Source organism: Nymphalis io, chromosome 6 (genome assembly GCF_905147045.1).
Source record: "Nymphalis io chromosome 6, ilAglIoxx1.1, whole genome shotgun sequence".
NCBI classification, from domain to species: domain Eukaryota; kingdom Metazoa; phylum Arthropoda; class Insecta; order Lepidoptera; family Nymphalidae; genus Nymphalis; species Nymphalis io.
In genome coordinates this window covers 4,141,598-4,155,834 of record NC_065893.1, presented here as the reverse complement: position 1 = coordinate 4,155,834, position 14,237 = coordinate 4,141,598, and the positions used below count along the sequence as shown (strand labels likewise).

Here is a 14,237-nt window from a genome sequence, read left to right as displayed (position 1 = left end):
TAAGACGTATCAAACACAGCTATGGTAGCCTTTATCGTATACCACGAAATTAAAAGCAATTAGATACAGAGCTTGAAGACGACGCGTCGATCTTACATAACGATTATAACAAGCGGGATCGCGGCCTAGAAGTCATACAAGGAGATTGATCGCGGTCACCGTCTAGATAACGTGAGATGAGCGATCGACCGGCCTTATCGTTATCAGCATGGAAGGAATCTTCAGTAGGAGCCGGTAGCGAGTCGACATTCGCATAGAAGCCTCAGCAGGCGACACGCGAGATCCTTGACGCTCTTGCCCACGCGCAGTTGTTGCACCGTGAGAGTGACGATGCAACACCGGTAGGCGGTACAACGTGATAAGTTATTAACCGGACATTTTTATTTAATAGTGAAGTGAATACTGTTTAAACATGGGTAAGTTTATACTATATTATTATTTAAGTGATAAAATTACATTTAATATATAATATTTAATCTATAAGTTTCAAGTTTTCTTCGAATTTACTTTTTTATAGAAAAGAAAAACATTTCATTGTTTTCTTATTTAATTGTTAAATAATTAAAATAATGTGTTATAGAATGTATGTATATATTAAATATTTCGTCTTCGTCTAGTTTGAACGATAATTCCCATCGTTTTTATGCAATATGAAAAACCAAGTTCAGCAGGTTTAACCGCGCACAAAGACCACGAACACACACAATAACCACGAAACATTTACTTGTTACGATAATCGAAAGCCACACGGTTGTCACTCAGGACTAATGACAATATAACTTATTTAAAAGATTCAAATTTAATATTCATATTGTTTTACTAAATTTGTAGCAGACAGTCACAGACTAAATATGAATGACTTAAAAAATTAAAGACATCAACTGAACGCCTGCCAATACTAATGAATATTTTTTTATTTTTTATTTGTAAACAATATTTAAAACATTCAATTCGAACTAAGTTTATTTCAAAGTATGTTCTATATATTCCATAAGAAACTTAAATTTTAATTTTAATAAAATCATAATAAATTAAAACATTTATTATAATTAAAAATCATAACACTACATATTTATTTCACTTGATTGAAAATTGTAAAAAAGCTTAGTTAGGATTTTCAATAAAACAATATCTGCACTTAATACACTTAATAAATATATATTAATGAATATTCGAGAAACGGAAATTTACTACAATAATTGGAAATAAATGTTTTTTTTTTTGTTACCTGAGACCTGAATAGATAACTTATCAAATTATAACAGTAAATTTGAATTACAAAAAAGATACTTCTTACAATTATGTAACACCAAGTATACCGACTCCACAAAGTCAATGAATTTAGCGGAGTATATTATAAGAAACAGGCCGAGAATGTCCAATGCTAGGCAAAACAACGCCTTCTCTTAATAAGATCGTTTGTTTGTTTTTAGAATTGTATATTCTTTAGTTAAATCTCGCTGACATTTTGCAAATCATTAAATTTAAAATGTATATAAAGGAAAACCATTAATAGAGGCACCATTTTCGGTGCAAAAAAAAATATGAGGAAAGGTCGTTAATTTTCATACAGGATAATCATGTATTGTACATTTAACTCTTGTATATATGGAACTAAAATATAATATTGTGTCATATAATAGTGTAATGTTTTAAGAAGAATGGGCATAGTCCTCTCAGTAAGTCCGACGTGTCCTACGAAAAAAACGATCTAAAATTATTGAATCCATATTTATCAATTACATTTTATTTAATCGCTACCCACATATGGAAAAAGAAATATATATTAGTAAACTTTACCTTTTTCTTTTATTAAACAAATGTGGGCACACTGGGCAAATGGGCAACCTGATGATAAGTGGTCCTCACCGCCTAGACAATGGCTCTGTAAAAATATTCCTTACATCAACAATGCGTACTAAGATGTTATGTCCCTTTCGCCTGAAGTTTCACAGGCTCACTCACCCTTCCAACCAGAACACAACAATACTAAGTATAGAATATATGGTGAATTGCTGGTATCTACCCGATTTCGCCGGCAACTGCAAAAACTAATACTTTTCAACTTGAAATTATTAAACAAATGATTTATTTTTTCCTTACCTGTATCCATGGTAATTTATGTGGGTATAACTACCAGTGTAGTATTATATGATGTGTGGTATAATGTAACTTTAAACAATAAATTCATTATAAAAATATCCAAAGAGTCGTCTTTAAATATTTGAGATTCAAACTTAAATTGTACGTACGATTTTATGCTTTAGTAGAAGTTATTTAAACTTGCCTAATTTATAGCGAACGTTAATTTGTGTGTGAGTGATTAAACTATTAGTCTAAATTCCATACATATATATGTATATTCTATATACATGTTATTTTATACACGAGGATTATATAGATATACAAAATAGAAGGCGAAGGAGTAACAGACTCAAAAAATAATTTAATATAATAAAAGGATAAAATCACTAATGGCGTTAACTAGACCATGTGACGAGTAAATGGTATACTCGTAAAATATTCGAATTTCTTGTCAAATTTCTTACTTTATAAAGCATTCACTATCTCAATAATCACAATATAATATTTTGTGTAAGAAAAAATTAATATATATTGTTATACAATTCTTATTATTAGAAATAAATAACTACAAATTAAACGAATCCACTGAAATCGCAAATAATAACATGAAAAGAATGAGGCAATTTCAATAAACATTTATTTTATCTCTCGTAGATCTAGTTGGAAACATATTATCTTAGATAAAGTCGGAGGTGAAAGATTTGAGGATTGACGAAAGATTTTGACAAATAATTGCGATGTGGTAGATATTTAAGCAACTAATATAGCTGATATAGTCTTGTATGGAAGAAAGTATTTTAAATAATAAAACCAATAATAATATAAATGTCTTTTACAAGAGTTGCAATGAATATTCTGTAACTACTGGATTTTCGGCGTATCAGCCTTTTTTTTTGTATTCGGCCGAATACTGAATATTGAAAAACTAATTGGCCGAAGACCTAAGGCCGAAGGCCGAAGACTACTTAAAAAAAGAAGTAAAATATGAGAAAACACAATAAATTAATCACATAACTTTTATTATTGCTGAACATATACTGCTAGTTTTGGAAAACGCAATTTGTCTCTTTATGTGTCTAAAATCAATAGAAAACCACACGTGATTTTTTTAAAAGGTCAGAAGCAAGTAGTTCTGATTAAATAAACGCTAACAAAATTCACTTTATACTTATTATATGCAAACCACTGATTTTGAGCGAACAATAAAGCTCTCAGTCCACTAGGTAGTACCTACACACACACATATTCGGTGATTGTATTCTATAATTAGTCAACGTACTACAGAGTATTTTGTGTTCACTCCCGTGCCTCGGAAAGCACGTAAAGCCGTTGGTCCTGCGCCTGAACTCTTTCCGATCGTGTCGGATTGCCGTCCCATCGGATTATGAAAGTTAGGGAATAGAGAGTGCACCTGTGTTTGCGCACACACTTGTGCACTATAATATCTCCTGCGCAGTTGGCTAATCTCTCTTGAGATTGGCAGCCATGGCCGAAATCGGTCTGGAGGACATTATTATTATTATGCAAACCAAACAATTTACTTTTCGAATTTATCGTAAATTTAAATTGTAGACTTGAAAATTTAATTATTATTTGAGTGCTTTTAGTAATAATAACAGAATTTGAATGAAATGAAATGAGTCGTTATGGTGCTGAAAAATCATCATTTTCGCATTATTTGCATATTGTGAGGCAATTCATACATTAATGCAGGCCTAATATTTGCCTATTAAGCCACGCCAGTCGACGAATATCTGGTCAGAAGTCATAAGTTAACATAAGTTATTTCGCGATCTGATGTTTCTTATGGCACAATTTTAACATTAAATAATATCCGTCGCGGGCGTCACGTAAGCAAATCACATAGAAATTTAAGTACTTATATTGATTTACAATTAATACAGCATCTCACGAAAACTCAACCTTGACGCACTCACAATGCCATAAAATGACCGTGTCATTGTCATATATATTTGCCGCTATAAAGCTATGTGCACACACGATAACGTCCCAATGTTTAGACATGTCAACGCGTAATTTATTTACGAGCGTAAAACCTTTCATCTCGTTTTATAAAATTGATTATTTAAAAGACTTTTCCAGTTAATAATGCTACTAGTGTAGGTACTATGATAAGATAACATCGTGATGTTAATTCAGCGCAATAATGTGATTGCCTAGTCTTGTTTTATCTAAATAATACAAAATTAAAAGAAAAGTTAATATGTATATTTTATTCAATTGACAATAATACACATTTTTTAAATTATTAATATAATCAGAACCATTACTTTTATTTCAATGAGTTCAACATAGTAACAAAATAAAAAGTAACAGCCTAAAAATGGCCCACTGCTGGGGTAAAGCCTCTCCTCCTTATGAGGAGAAGGTTTGGAGTTTGTTCTCCAATGCGGGTTTGTGCATACAAAATAGCATCTCACACGCTAGACACCTGCATAGGCTTTCTTACAACGATTTCCTTAACCTCTGAGCATGAAAAAAATAATTATAAATGTAGTAATAATTCAGCAGTGTTTGTCGAATTTGGAAATTTGAACCCACGATCTTTGGTTAAGTTTGACATCTGACGACGATTGATCCATTTTACCATCGCTATTGTATATGATTAGTATACTCTTACATCTTCTACAATGTCTTGATATACGCTGTTTCGTCATAATTTAAACGTGCTTGTCGAACACTGTTAACATTGTACAATCATTACAACAAATAAAACCATCAAAGGCGGTTTAAAAGTCTTTTGATATTAACAAAACAAATTCTGCTACGCGTTAGTAATACGTATAGATTGTGAAAGATTGATTGCTCTTATATAGCATAGCTTAGTACTAAGCCTCGCAATGTTTTACAATTTAAAAGACACAATAACAATTCAATTTCTAAACCATATTTATCGCTGTAGACAGGCGGCTGATAAGATGATCTTCAAATTCAGAGTACTCTTGATAATCTTCGATATCAAATCAAAAGTATCTTTATAGATATCTCTGCCACATTTGATTTTATATTTAACCATACTTTTAGTTTATAATTAATATTGGAACTATTTAAATAAACTGCTCTTGTCATAAATGTTTAAAAAAAACTATACAGACTGTTTGTATTTTTTATTTTTAATATATAATTTTTAGGTTATTTATACTTTTGTGTTATTGATATATTTTATTTTATATAACTATAATAATATAAAGTTGAAGAGTTTGTTTTATCAAGATAACCTCAGGATGTACTAGGCGGGTGCGAATTCGTTGCAATATAAAGATTATAGACCACATTATCATAATATCCTAGTTTCGACCTTCACGGACGGTGCAGTAATGCGGATGAAACCGCGTAGAGCATTTAGCGTATTTTTTAATGCTATGTATTTATGTTTATTCGTATTCTATGCATTGACATTTTGCTCATCCGATTGATGTGAAACTTTTTAAATTTGTTTCTACTAATAAAGTTAATTTTTCTGCCACGGTAAGTGTCAAGAACGACATAATATTGCCCGCAACAAAATTATATATTTTCGTATCTTCTATTCGTAAAATTTCTTATTCTACTTTAATCGGATAGGTAGTAGTCATTTTGGCCTTCAATTCTCTTTTCAATTCTTTTATACTCATTTTGGCCTTCAATTATTTTGTTACGTCCTTTGTTTAAAAATAAAAAAATGGATCCTTAATTTAAAATAAAATTAAAAAGGATATAAATTCAATAAAATTAGTCTAATATGGTCGAAATCAAAATCACTCTGCTAACTCTCGAGATCATGTTAAGTGATAAATGCTTGCAGTGATCAAATCGATCTCCATTTTGATTCCCTCACAAAGATGAAATCAACTTATACTGGCTTATTTTAATTTGATTAGCAAAACAACAACTTGTATAAATCACTTTTTCAGATATTTATGTTGTACATTTTTTCTTGTCTCGGATATTCTTTTATTTTTGTCATTAAGTTTAAGTTTATCTATATTCTGTGTTGCATGAATTTGCTATAGCTAATTTTTTCTTTTTTATATTAAATTACAAATAGTGTTTACCTATAATTAGTTGTTACGCTATTCTATGTTTTTTTAATGTGTATTAAGTGTTATTTTTAGTGTATACAACTGCTGGTAAACCTTAATAAATAAATGAGCAAATTCTTTTTTAACCATTTTTTCATTTCCCTCAATATAATGAATACACCAAATCTATAATCACAGATTATATTTTTATACAAATAGATTTTAAGGAATAAAATTTAAATATTTTTTTTACAAAAAATACAGATAATAATGTATGTAGGTAGAAACGAATGAGGTCAGATATTTGATATTATTGCAATGAAGGTATTTCACAACAATGAACATTCGAAAATTATTAACAATGAACATTCGAATTTATTAATTGTATTTTATTTAAAATGTAATATTTTAAATGTGATTGTTATTCAAAATATATTGTAAGAATGACTATAGAAGCCCACCTCACAGTGACAAGGCGTATTAGACCCGTGTTATCAGTTAAGTTAATACTAAACAAATAAAACTATTATTAGATGATATATGATTACGTACATTTGTGGTGTATTCATGCACTTATTCATTTTACAGGTTTAGACTTTTTAGAACATGGAGCGGACTTCGAAGCCGCGATTTCGGCAACCGGTAAGTTTACCAAACAATTTCATTTTTAAATTAAAGAAAAATAATCTTAAAATGAATTAAGTTATTTTTAATACATTAAAATACCTGAATAGTAGAATGAATATTTTTAAAAAGGACCATTTGGCTATATACATATAACCGTTATACAATGTACCAACATTGTACAACGGTTTACGCTAACAATAAGCAAGTGATGATTAAGTGTAAGTTTTTCCAAACTATTTTACATAAATCACTATGAAGTCGATTTTTTCCTTAATAATAATAATAAAAACATAAATAGAATTTTAATGGCATTAGTTAGTAATGATACTAATATATAATATATGATTTTAAGAGTTATTTAAGTATTCAAATTACAAATACTGTTATTATTTCACAAGTACTACTATATACTTGAAGGCTTATTTATTACATGAAATATTCTCCTTTCTTGCTTACACCTACGTTGGATTTGGTAAGTAAAAAACAGAATTAAGTAAATCTCTAGTTGTTTTTTACTTTATGCTTAGAAAAATGTAAAAATCATAATGTTTTCAACGGTTATATTGAAATTACCAACACATTTCATATTATATTTACAAAAATACTCAGATTTTTAATTTGAAAAAAACTTGTAATATTTGAAAAAAACGATTCTTGTGCTAAATGTTGCATTATGCACACTAGTTAGTCTGACTACTGAAATTAAAGTCAACTTAACGTTAATTCTTTTCAGGTTTCGGCCGCTTCCACTTCTGCCTACTGGCAGTCACGGGATTGATTTACGCCAACACGGCTATCGGAATTACAATCGTATCATTCGTGCTACCTGCCGCGACATGCGACTTTCGTATGTCTTCTGCTGATAAGGGCTGGCTCACAGCCGCACCTATGTTAGGTAAGATACAGTTAATTACTGAACAAAACTCATTAGTTCTCCTTACCAAAATTCGGCCACGTTGAATAATATAAAAGACAATCAAATACAGCTGCACTCTCTAATCCCCTTTGGATTTGGACTAAGATTGAAATACTATACGACCAGGGAGATCTCTCCCATATGCAGAGCCAATTGTTTTACATACTAACCAAATCATGCGACTAAAACACTCAACTTATTAAATTTAACTCAATACTCAAAGTCAGACCTATCGATCGATACAAATTGTGCAATTCTTAATGCTTTGTACAATTGTAAGTAGAATTAATCTACAAATGTTAACCCAGTAATAAATAAACTGATTATGCTATAAACAATAACAACAATTTAACCAGTTTCAACAAGAATCTAATCAAATTTCCGGGAAATTATTTTGATAACCAATTGAGTTAATGACAAGTGTTATTCTTAAAGTACCAATTGACTCATGTTGAGTATGCGTGTGCCAGTTTACTAATTAAATATATTAATTATTCTTCTATTAGTTATGTTTTTGTTATATGCCGACACTTAAACACATTGGTTATTATTGCTATATATATATATATATATATATATGTATATATATATATATATTTATATGACTGCCTTGTTGATCTAGTGGCTAGATGTAAGGCTGCAAACCTGGAGGTCCTGGGTTCAAATCCCAGGTCGAAAATTCTCAATAGCAGCCCAGAGTCAGGATGTTGGAAGTGTGTACATTAACTTGCCTCGGAAAGCACGTAAAGCCGTTGTTCCTGCACCTGAGCTATTTCCGCTCGTGTCGGATTGCCGTCCTATCGGATTATGAGAGTTAGGGAATAGAGAGTGCACCTGTGCTAGCGCACACACTTGTGCACTATTGGCTAATCTCTCTTTAGATTGACCGCCGTGGCCGAAATCGGTCCATTATATATAATGGTCTGACATCAATTTCGATACATAATATATTATTTCATTTTATTTCATCACCAATTACTTATTGTAGGTATGGTAATTGGTTCATACTTTTGGGGTTGTCTGGCCGACACTAAAGGGCGGAAGGTGGTGCTAGTATCTACACTACTGCTCGACGGATTTATCGGCATTGCCTCTTCGTTCGTACAAATTCTACCCATCTTCATGGCATGTAGATTTGTCAACGGATTTGCGTAAGTACTTTCTATAACATAGAAATTATAAGTAGACAAAATTAAAAACGTCAAATAAATGTTTTTATTAAACCGTTCGTGTTTGACAAAGTTTTTTTCACCTGGTGCATGTGGTTTATGTATTTTCAAATTTATGATGACATCATAATGTCATATCCCATTATTCAAATTCAATGTTTTTAACCAAATTTCAATAACATATGGTTTTGAAAGTTTATTGACCTACACTCATAAGTATTTATTTTTCGCTTCAATTATTTACACGAATTAGAAAAAATTACAGTATTCCGTCTTATGTTTTAATTGGACTAAGTACTCGGTTGTTACTGGCCATATTTTTTGCTCTTATTATAATAAAATAATACTTAAGTGGCTCATGATATATTTTAATTGCATTGTATATTTTATGGTGTGAGAACCTTAAACCATACGTAAAGTAATTTTTATTATATCCTCATACGTTACCAGCTTCAGATAATAATCACTCATGTGTAGGTATACACATACAAATAATTTAGAACTATAAATTCAAAGATGATGAATTTAAAACTACACATCTTTATAATTAATTGGCGCCCCTCGTCTATGCAGAATAACTTATACGCGGTACATCATTTTTAGGAAGTACACAAAAATTAATTAATTATATATTTGAAACATTACAGAGTCGCAGGCGCTATGGGTATCTGTTTCCCATACCTTGGTGAATTCCAACAGACCAAATATAGAGAGAAAATCCTATGTTGGATGGAAATGTTCTGGACCCTTGGTGTCATCTTATTACCACGTGAGTTTTCAGTGTAAAACAATACACACAAAATAAAGCCTAATTCTTATGTAATCTATATTAATAACATTATTTGGTCTTGAAATTTATTAGATTAAATCCGCTAAGTATTAAAAAATGAATTATACACATACATAAACATTTATTAAATAATATTGATATTAGAAATGTAATGGTGATTTCTTTTACAGTGATTGCATGGGGTATTATCCCCATCCAGGGCATTCGTATCGAAAATGGAAGCTTCTCTTATGACTCGTGGAACTGGTTCGTGGCGGCCTGCGGCGTGCCGTCCCTCATGCTGGGCTTCTGGCTTTTCTCGTTCCCTGAAAGTCCTAAGTTCATGATGGAGTGCGGCGACTACGATGATGCCCTCGCATGCCTCAAGAGCATCTACAAACAGAATACCGGAGACGATCCTGATAACTACCCTGTAAGTGTTGTAGTTATTTTGAAATAATTGGATACGCTAACATTTTTTTGATTTCGTTTTAGAGATATATGTATATTGTAAGGCATAAAATAAAAAATGATTTTATTTTTAACAGATCAAGAGTCTAAAAGAAAAAGTTCGAACTATATCCGTGGCATCGCAGAGCTCTCAGAAATCAGTACGAAGCTTGAGCATGCGTAAGCCCAAGGACCTGAAACGACTATTTAGCGAAATCTGGACCCAAACCAAGGCTCTGTGCCGACCTCCCTACCTCAAATACACAATACTCACTTGTCTCATCCAGTTTGGCTTAACTACAAGGTGCGAATAATGATATTTATAAAATTTTGTTATAAAAGGTCAAAGATACTAATAAATCTACTCTCAGTAGTTGAATAGACCACGGGGTCGTTAAAGCCGCATTTTAAGCACTTTTAAAAATAAAACCAAATATTTTATTATATATTTATATACTTTTTAAAAAGTACTTTTTTTCTGTGCATTCGAGATAACTACCAATTCGTCTATGGCTTAACTGAATTTTATTACCATTCGCAGCTACTACACTCTCATGATTTGGTTCCCTGAACTGTTCAACCGCTACGAAGAATTCGAGCACCGCTTCCCGAACACCTCTGCGTCAGTGTGTGACGTATCCGGCATCGTCGTGAAGGACGAGACTAGCACCGACCCCTTCGACTGCGAGAAGATCATAGACCAGAGCGTGTACACGCACACGTTGATTGTGGGTCTTGCTTGTATTCCAACTTCCTTGTGGTTGCCACTTTGCGTGCACAAGCTTGGAGCTAAATTCTTCCTCAGTAAGTATTATCATCGTGTTACTGATTCAAAGTAACCCAGTAACTGAATTAAATAGACTCTTTTCTTTTATATAAGGTTTAATAAAAGGAGTACAAAACAAAATTCAAAGTAATCGAATCAGCTATAAAATTAAAACGTTACGTTTCACGTATTTAAAATGAAACAGAATCTTTAAGTTTGACTAAGTAAAATTTATTTAGTCACGCGTACCTGAATTTTTTTATTTGTACTTTTTTTGGCTATTGATAAGTAATAATAATAATAATATATTATTGTTATCCAATACATACATATTTTAAAAAGTAACCCTGATTCCTGAACTGGTGTTACCCGTGCGTCAGAAGTCAGTTCCTTCCCATTCAATTATTAAAAAGTATTACAAAGGGTCTTATTACTAATTATTGTAAGTTAATCCAAACCGTGTGTGCGTGAGTGTGTAAATGTGTGTGTGTGTGTGTGTGCTATAATTGAGTGTGTGATGTAGATGTTCATTTATGAGGTAGTTAATAGATTCTCAACGTCTTCATAATTAAGTTGTTTATAGTAAGTAAGTAAACTGTCTGCCTTGATATTAAATAAAAAACTTTTTTTTTATTTAAATGACAACTTGATTCCCAAGTTACCTTAGTTTTGTTCTTATAGTAATAATATTTTCTTTCTTTACAGTTTTCTCACTGAGTTTTGCCGGTCTCGTAACCGTCGGCCTATACTTCGTGCAGAACTCAACTCAGAACTTGATATTGTCGTGCATCTTCGAGGCCCTAACCTCGCTCGCCATCAGTCTTGTGTTCTGCGTGCTTGTCGATCTGTTCCCAACGAATCTTAGGTGAGTAATTATTTATCATGTACTAATATAAACAACGAGAGTTATATAACAACGAGAGTAAAATAAAAAGATGATAATATGTCTTAAACATTTTAGTTTAATGAAGTGTTAGCACAACCAAACATGGCTGCGATCGTACCAGGGACATTTTTTGTCGTTGCTGCCTCGCTGGTCTAATGCCTATAAGGCCACAGATCGCGAGGTCCTTGGTTCAAACCTCGGGTCGTGCCATTAAGCTATTGGGGTTTTATTGTCAAGAAATTCTTAACAGTAGCCCTGAGTTGTTGAAGCCAAATTTCTAATAAGCTTTAAGAAGCTTAAAGAAGCTTCTTAATAAATCTTAATTATTAAAACTATGCAAGTTTTTTAGTTGTGGTAAAAAAATTATTTTAAGTAGTAAGAAAAGGGTAAAAAGACGTGCATTGCCTAAAGGCCCCGACATGCCTAATCCGGCACTGATTGGTTTATTCTATCAAAGGGTTCACATAGGTGAACCCATTGATAGAATAAATGTTTTTACTTGTGGTAGAGCTTTGTGCAAGCTCGTCTGGGTAGGTACCACCCACTCATCAGATATTCTACCGCAAAACAGCAATACTTGGTATTGTTGTGTTCCGGTTTGAAGGGTGAGTGAGCCAGTATAATTACAGGCATAAGGAACATAACATCTTAGTTCCCAAGGTTGGTGGCGCATTGGTGATGTAAGCGATGGATAACATTTCTTACAATGCCAATGTCTATGGGCGTTGGTGACCACTTACCATCAGGTGGCCCATATGTTCGTCCGCCATATTCTAAAAAAAAGAAAGAAAAAAATATCGAATTATTGCTACTATTAGCACAGTGGAACACGGGTGTACTAAAGCGAAAAAAAGGAACATTACACCTACAATATTATAAAAAAAATACATATATTGCCTATAAAGACCAGGCTAAGATGTTCTTTCATTTTTAACACTAAATTATACTTTCAGAGTAATGGCTGCCGCACTTTCACTGACAGCCGGTCGAGGCGGTGGTCTCATAGGCAACTTGTCCTTCGGATATCTGATCGACATAAACTGTGTCATACCCATCGTCGTATTTTCAGCATTCCTGTTTAGTAAGTACACGTTTGAAATTACCATTTTTGTACCAGTTTCTATAACTACCTATCTACTAGCTTCAGTAATCATATCCAGAACCGGTGCCAAATATTTTTATTTATGTTAGATGCCATGTTTATTTGACTGTAACTTTTGTACATTTTATCTAACTATTTAAATTAAGTTAGACAAAAAACTCTGTAATAATATTTAAAAACAAAAAACGAGTGTGTTATATTAATATGTATATTTTGTGCATAACTTTCGTGAATATAAAGTTAAGTACTTAAGTTACGAAACTTCAAACATTATCAATGTTTGAAGGAAGTCAATAGTATAAAAACACACATATCTTCTAAACTTTTCCTAGCTACTGTTTAGTTAAACATTGATTTATCTCTTTCTGGCATTATGGATTTAACATTCGATAGAAGAAGACAGAATTATTTAACTAATCACCCACTAAATGTAATAAGGATTTTACATGACCTACACATAATAACGTTAACACTAGTACAAAACCTTCTCCTCAAAAAGAGGAGAGGAGGCCTTTAGCCCAGCAGTGGGACATTCACAGGCTGTTACGGTACTAGTACAAAATTTCGTTATGTACTTTTCAGCAGAGCATAAAAGCGATGTACTTCCTCGTTTTATTAATATGATATTATTATGAAGCCACTGCTGTTCCCTTGGTAACTAATAGTTAACTCAAATCATCAACAGCCTTACTTATAGACGTTATTTAACGGAGTTATACAAGCACTGATTTCTCTCTTTCTATTCTTAATTCTAATCATAATTGATTTGTCATTCGATGGAAGAAAACACTTTCTGCATTAATTTACAAACTACCTTATCAACGTTTGTAGGCAAAGTCGTAAATTTAAAAAAAAGAAAATACTGTAAGATACGACTTTTTGAAGTTTTAAATTGGACATTAAATAGTGGTGTACATACGACCTTTTCCAGTGACAGTAGCGATAAGTAATAATTAACGGCTATGGCTTAATATTTTATTATCTTTCCAGTTGCTGCCATTCTCTGCATCTTCTTGCCAAAGACAGGACAAGAGGCGCTCGACTAATACCAAGTGTTTACTCAGAACTAGATAGTACAATTAGACTGTCATGTAGAGATCACAAGTGGGTGTACATAATAAGATGTAAATATGTGGACTAAGTATTCTAATTTATTGTCCGTAGTATGTACGCGTCGAGGATGACGTCACGTCCGTTACCTCTTACCGTTACCATTTACTGTGATTCAGTATTCAGATATGTATTATGTATTGAAAGTAAGATTGAGCAGTATTTTAGAGTTGACTGTGTAATATAATGTCCTTAAATTATTATTATTGTTATTAAAGGTTAATTTTCTTTCCTTAATAAAATGTTTTATTTATCGACTTGGGTTTTTAAATTTATATAGTTTTGTATAAATTAGCTAAAATATGACGACGATTGTTAAAGATGTTGAAAGCCGC

The 14,237-nt window shown here is 32.1% G+C and overlaps 1 protein-coding gene across 1 annotated transcript; it reads left to right on the top strand.

Moving 5' to 3' along the window:
- The first annotated feature begins 228 nt into the window (after window positions 1–228).
- On the top strand, window positions 229–14,159 carry LOC126769273 (synaptic vesicle glycoprotein 2C-like). Its single transcript, XM_050487949.1, has 11 exons — window positions 229–416; window positions 6,696–6,749; window positions 7,468–7,629; window positions 8,639–8,801; window positions 9,467–9,588; window positions 9,780–10,021; window positions 10,137–10,342; window positions 10,580–10,842; window positions 11,510–11,669; window positions 12,644–12,771; window positions 13,783–14,159. The coding sequence occupies exons 1-11, from the start codon at window positions 413–415 to the stop codon at window positions 13,836–13,838; spliced, it is 1,560 nt and encodes a 519-aa protein (XP_050343906.1). The 5' UTR covers window positions 229–412; the 3' UTR covers window positions 13,839–14,159.
- The last annotated feature ends 78 nt before the right edge of the window (window positions 14,160–14,237 follow it).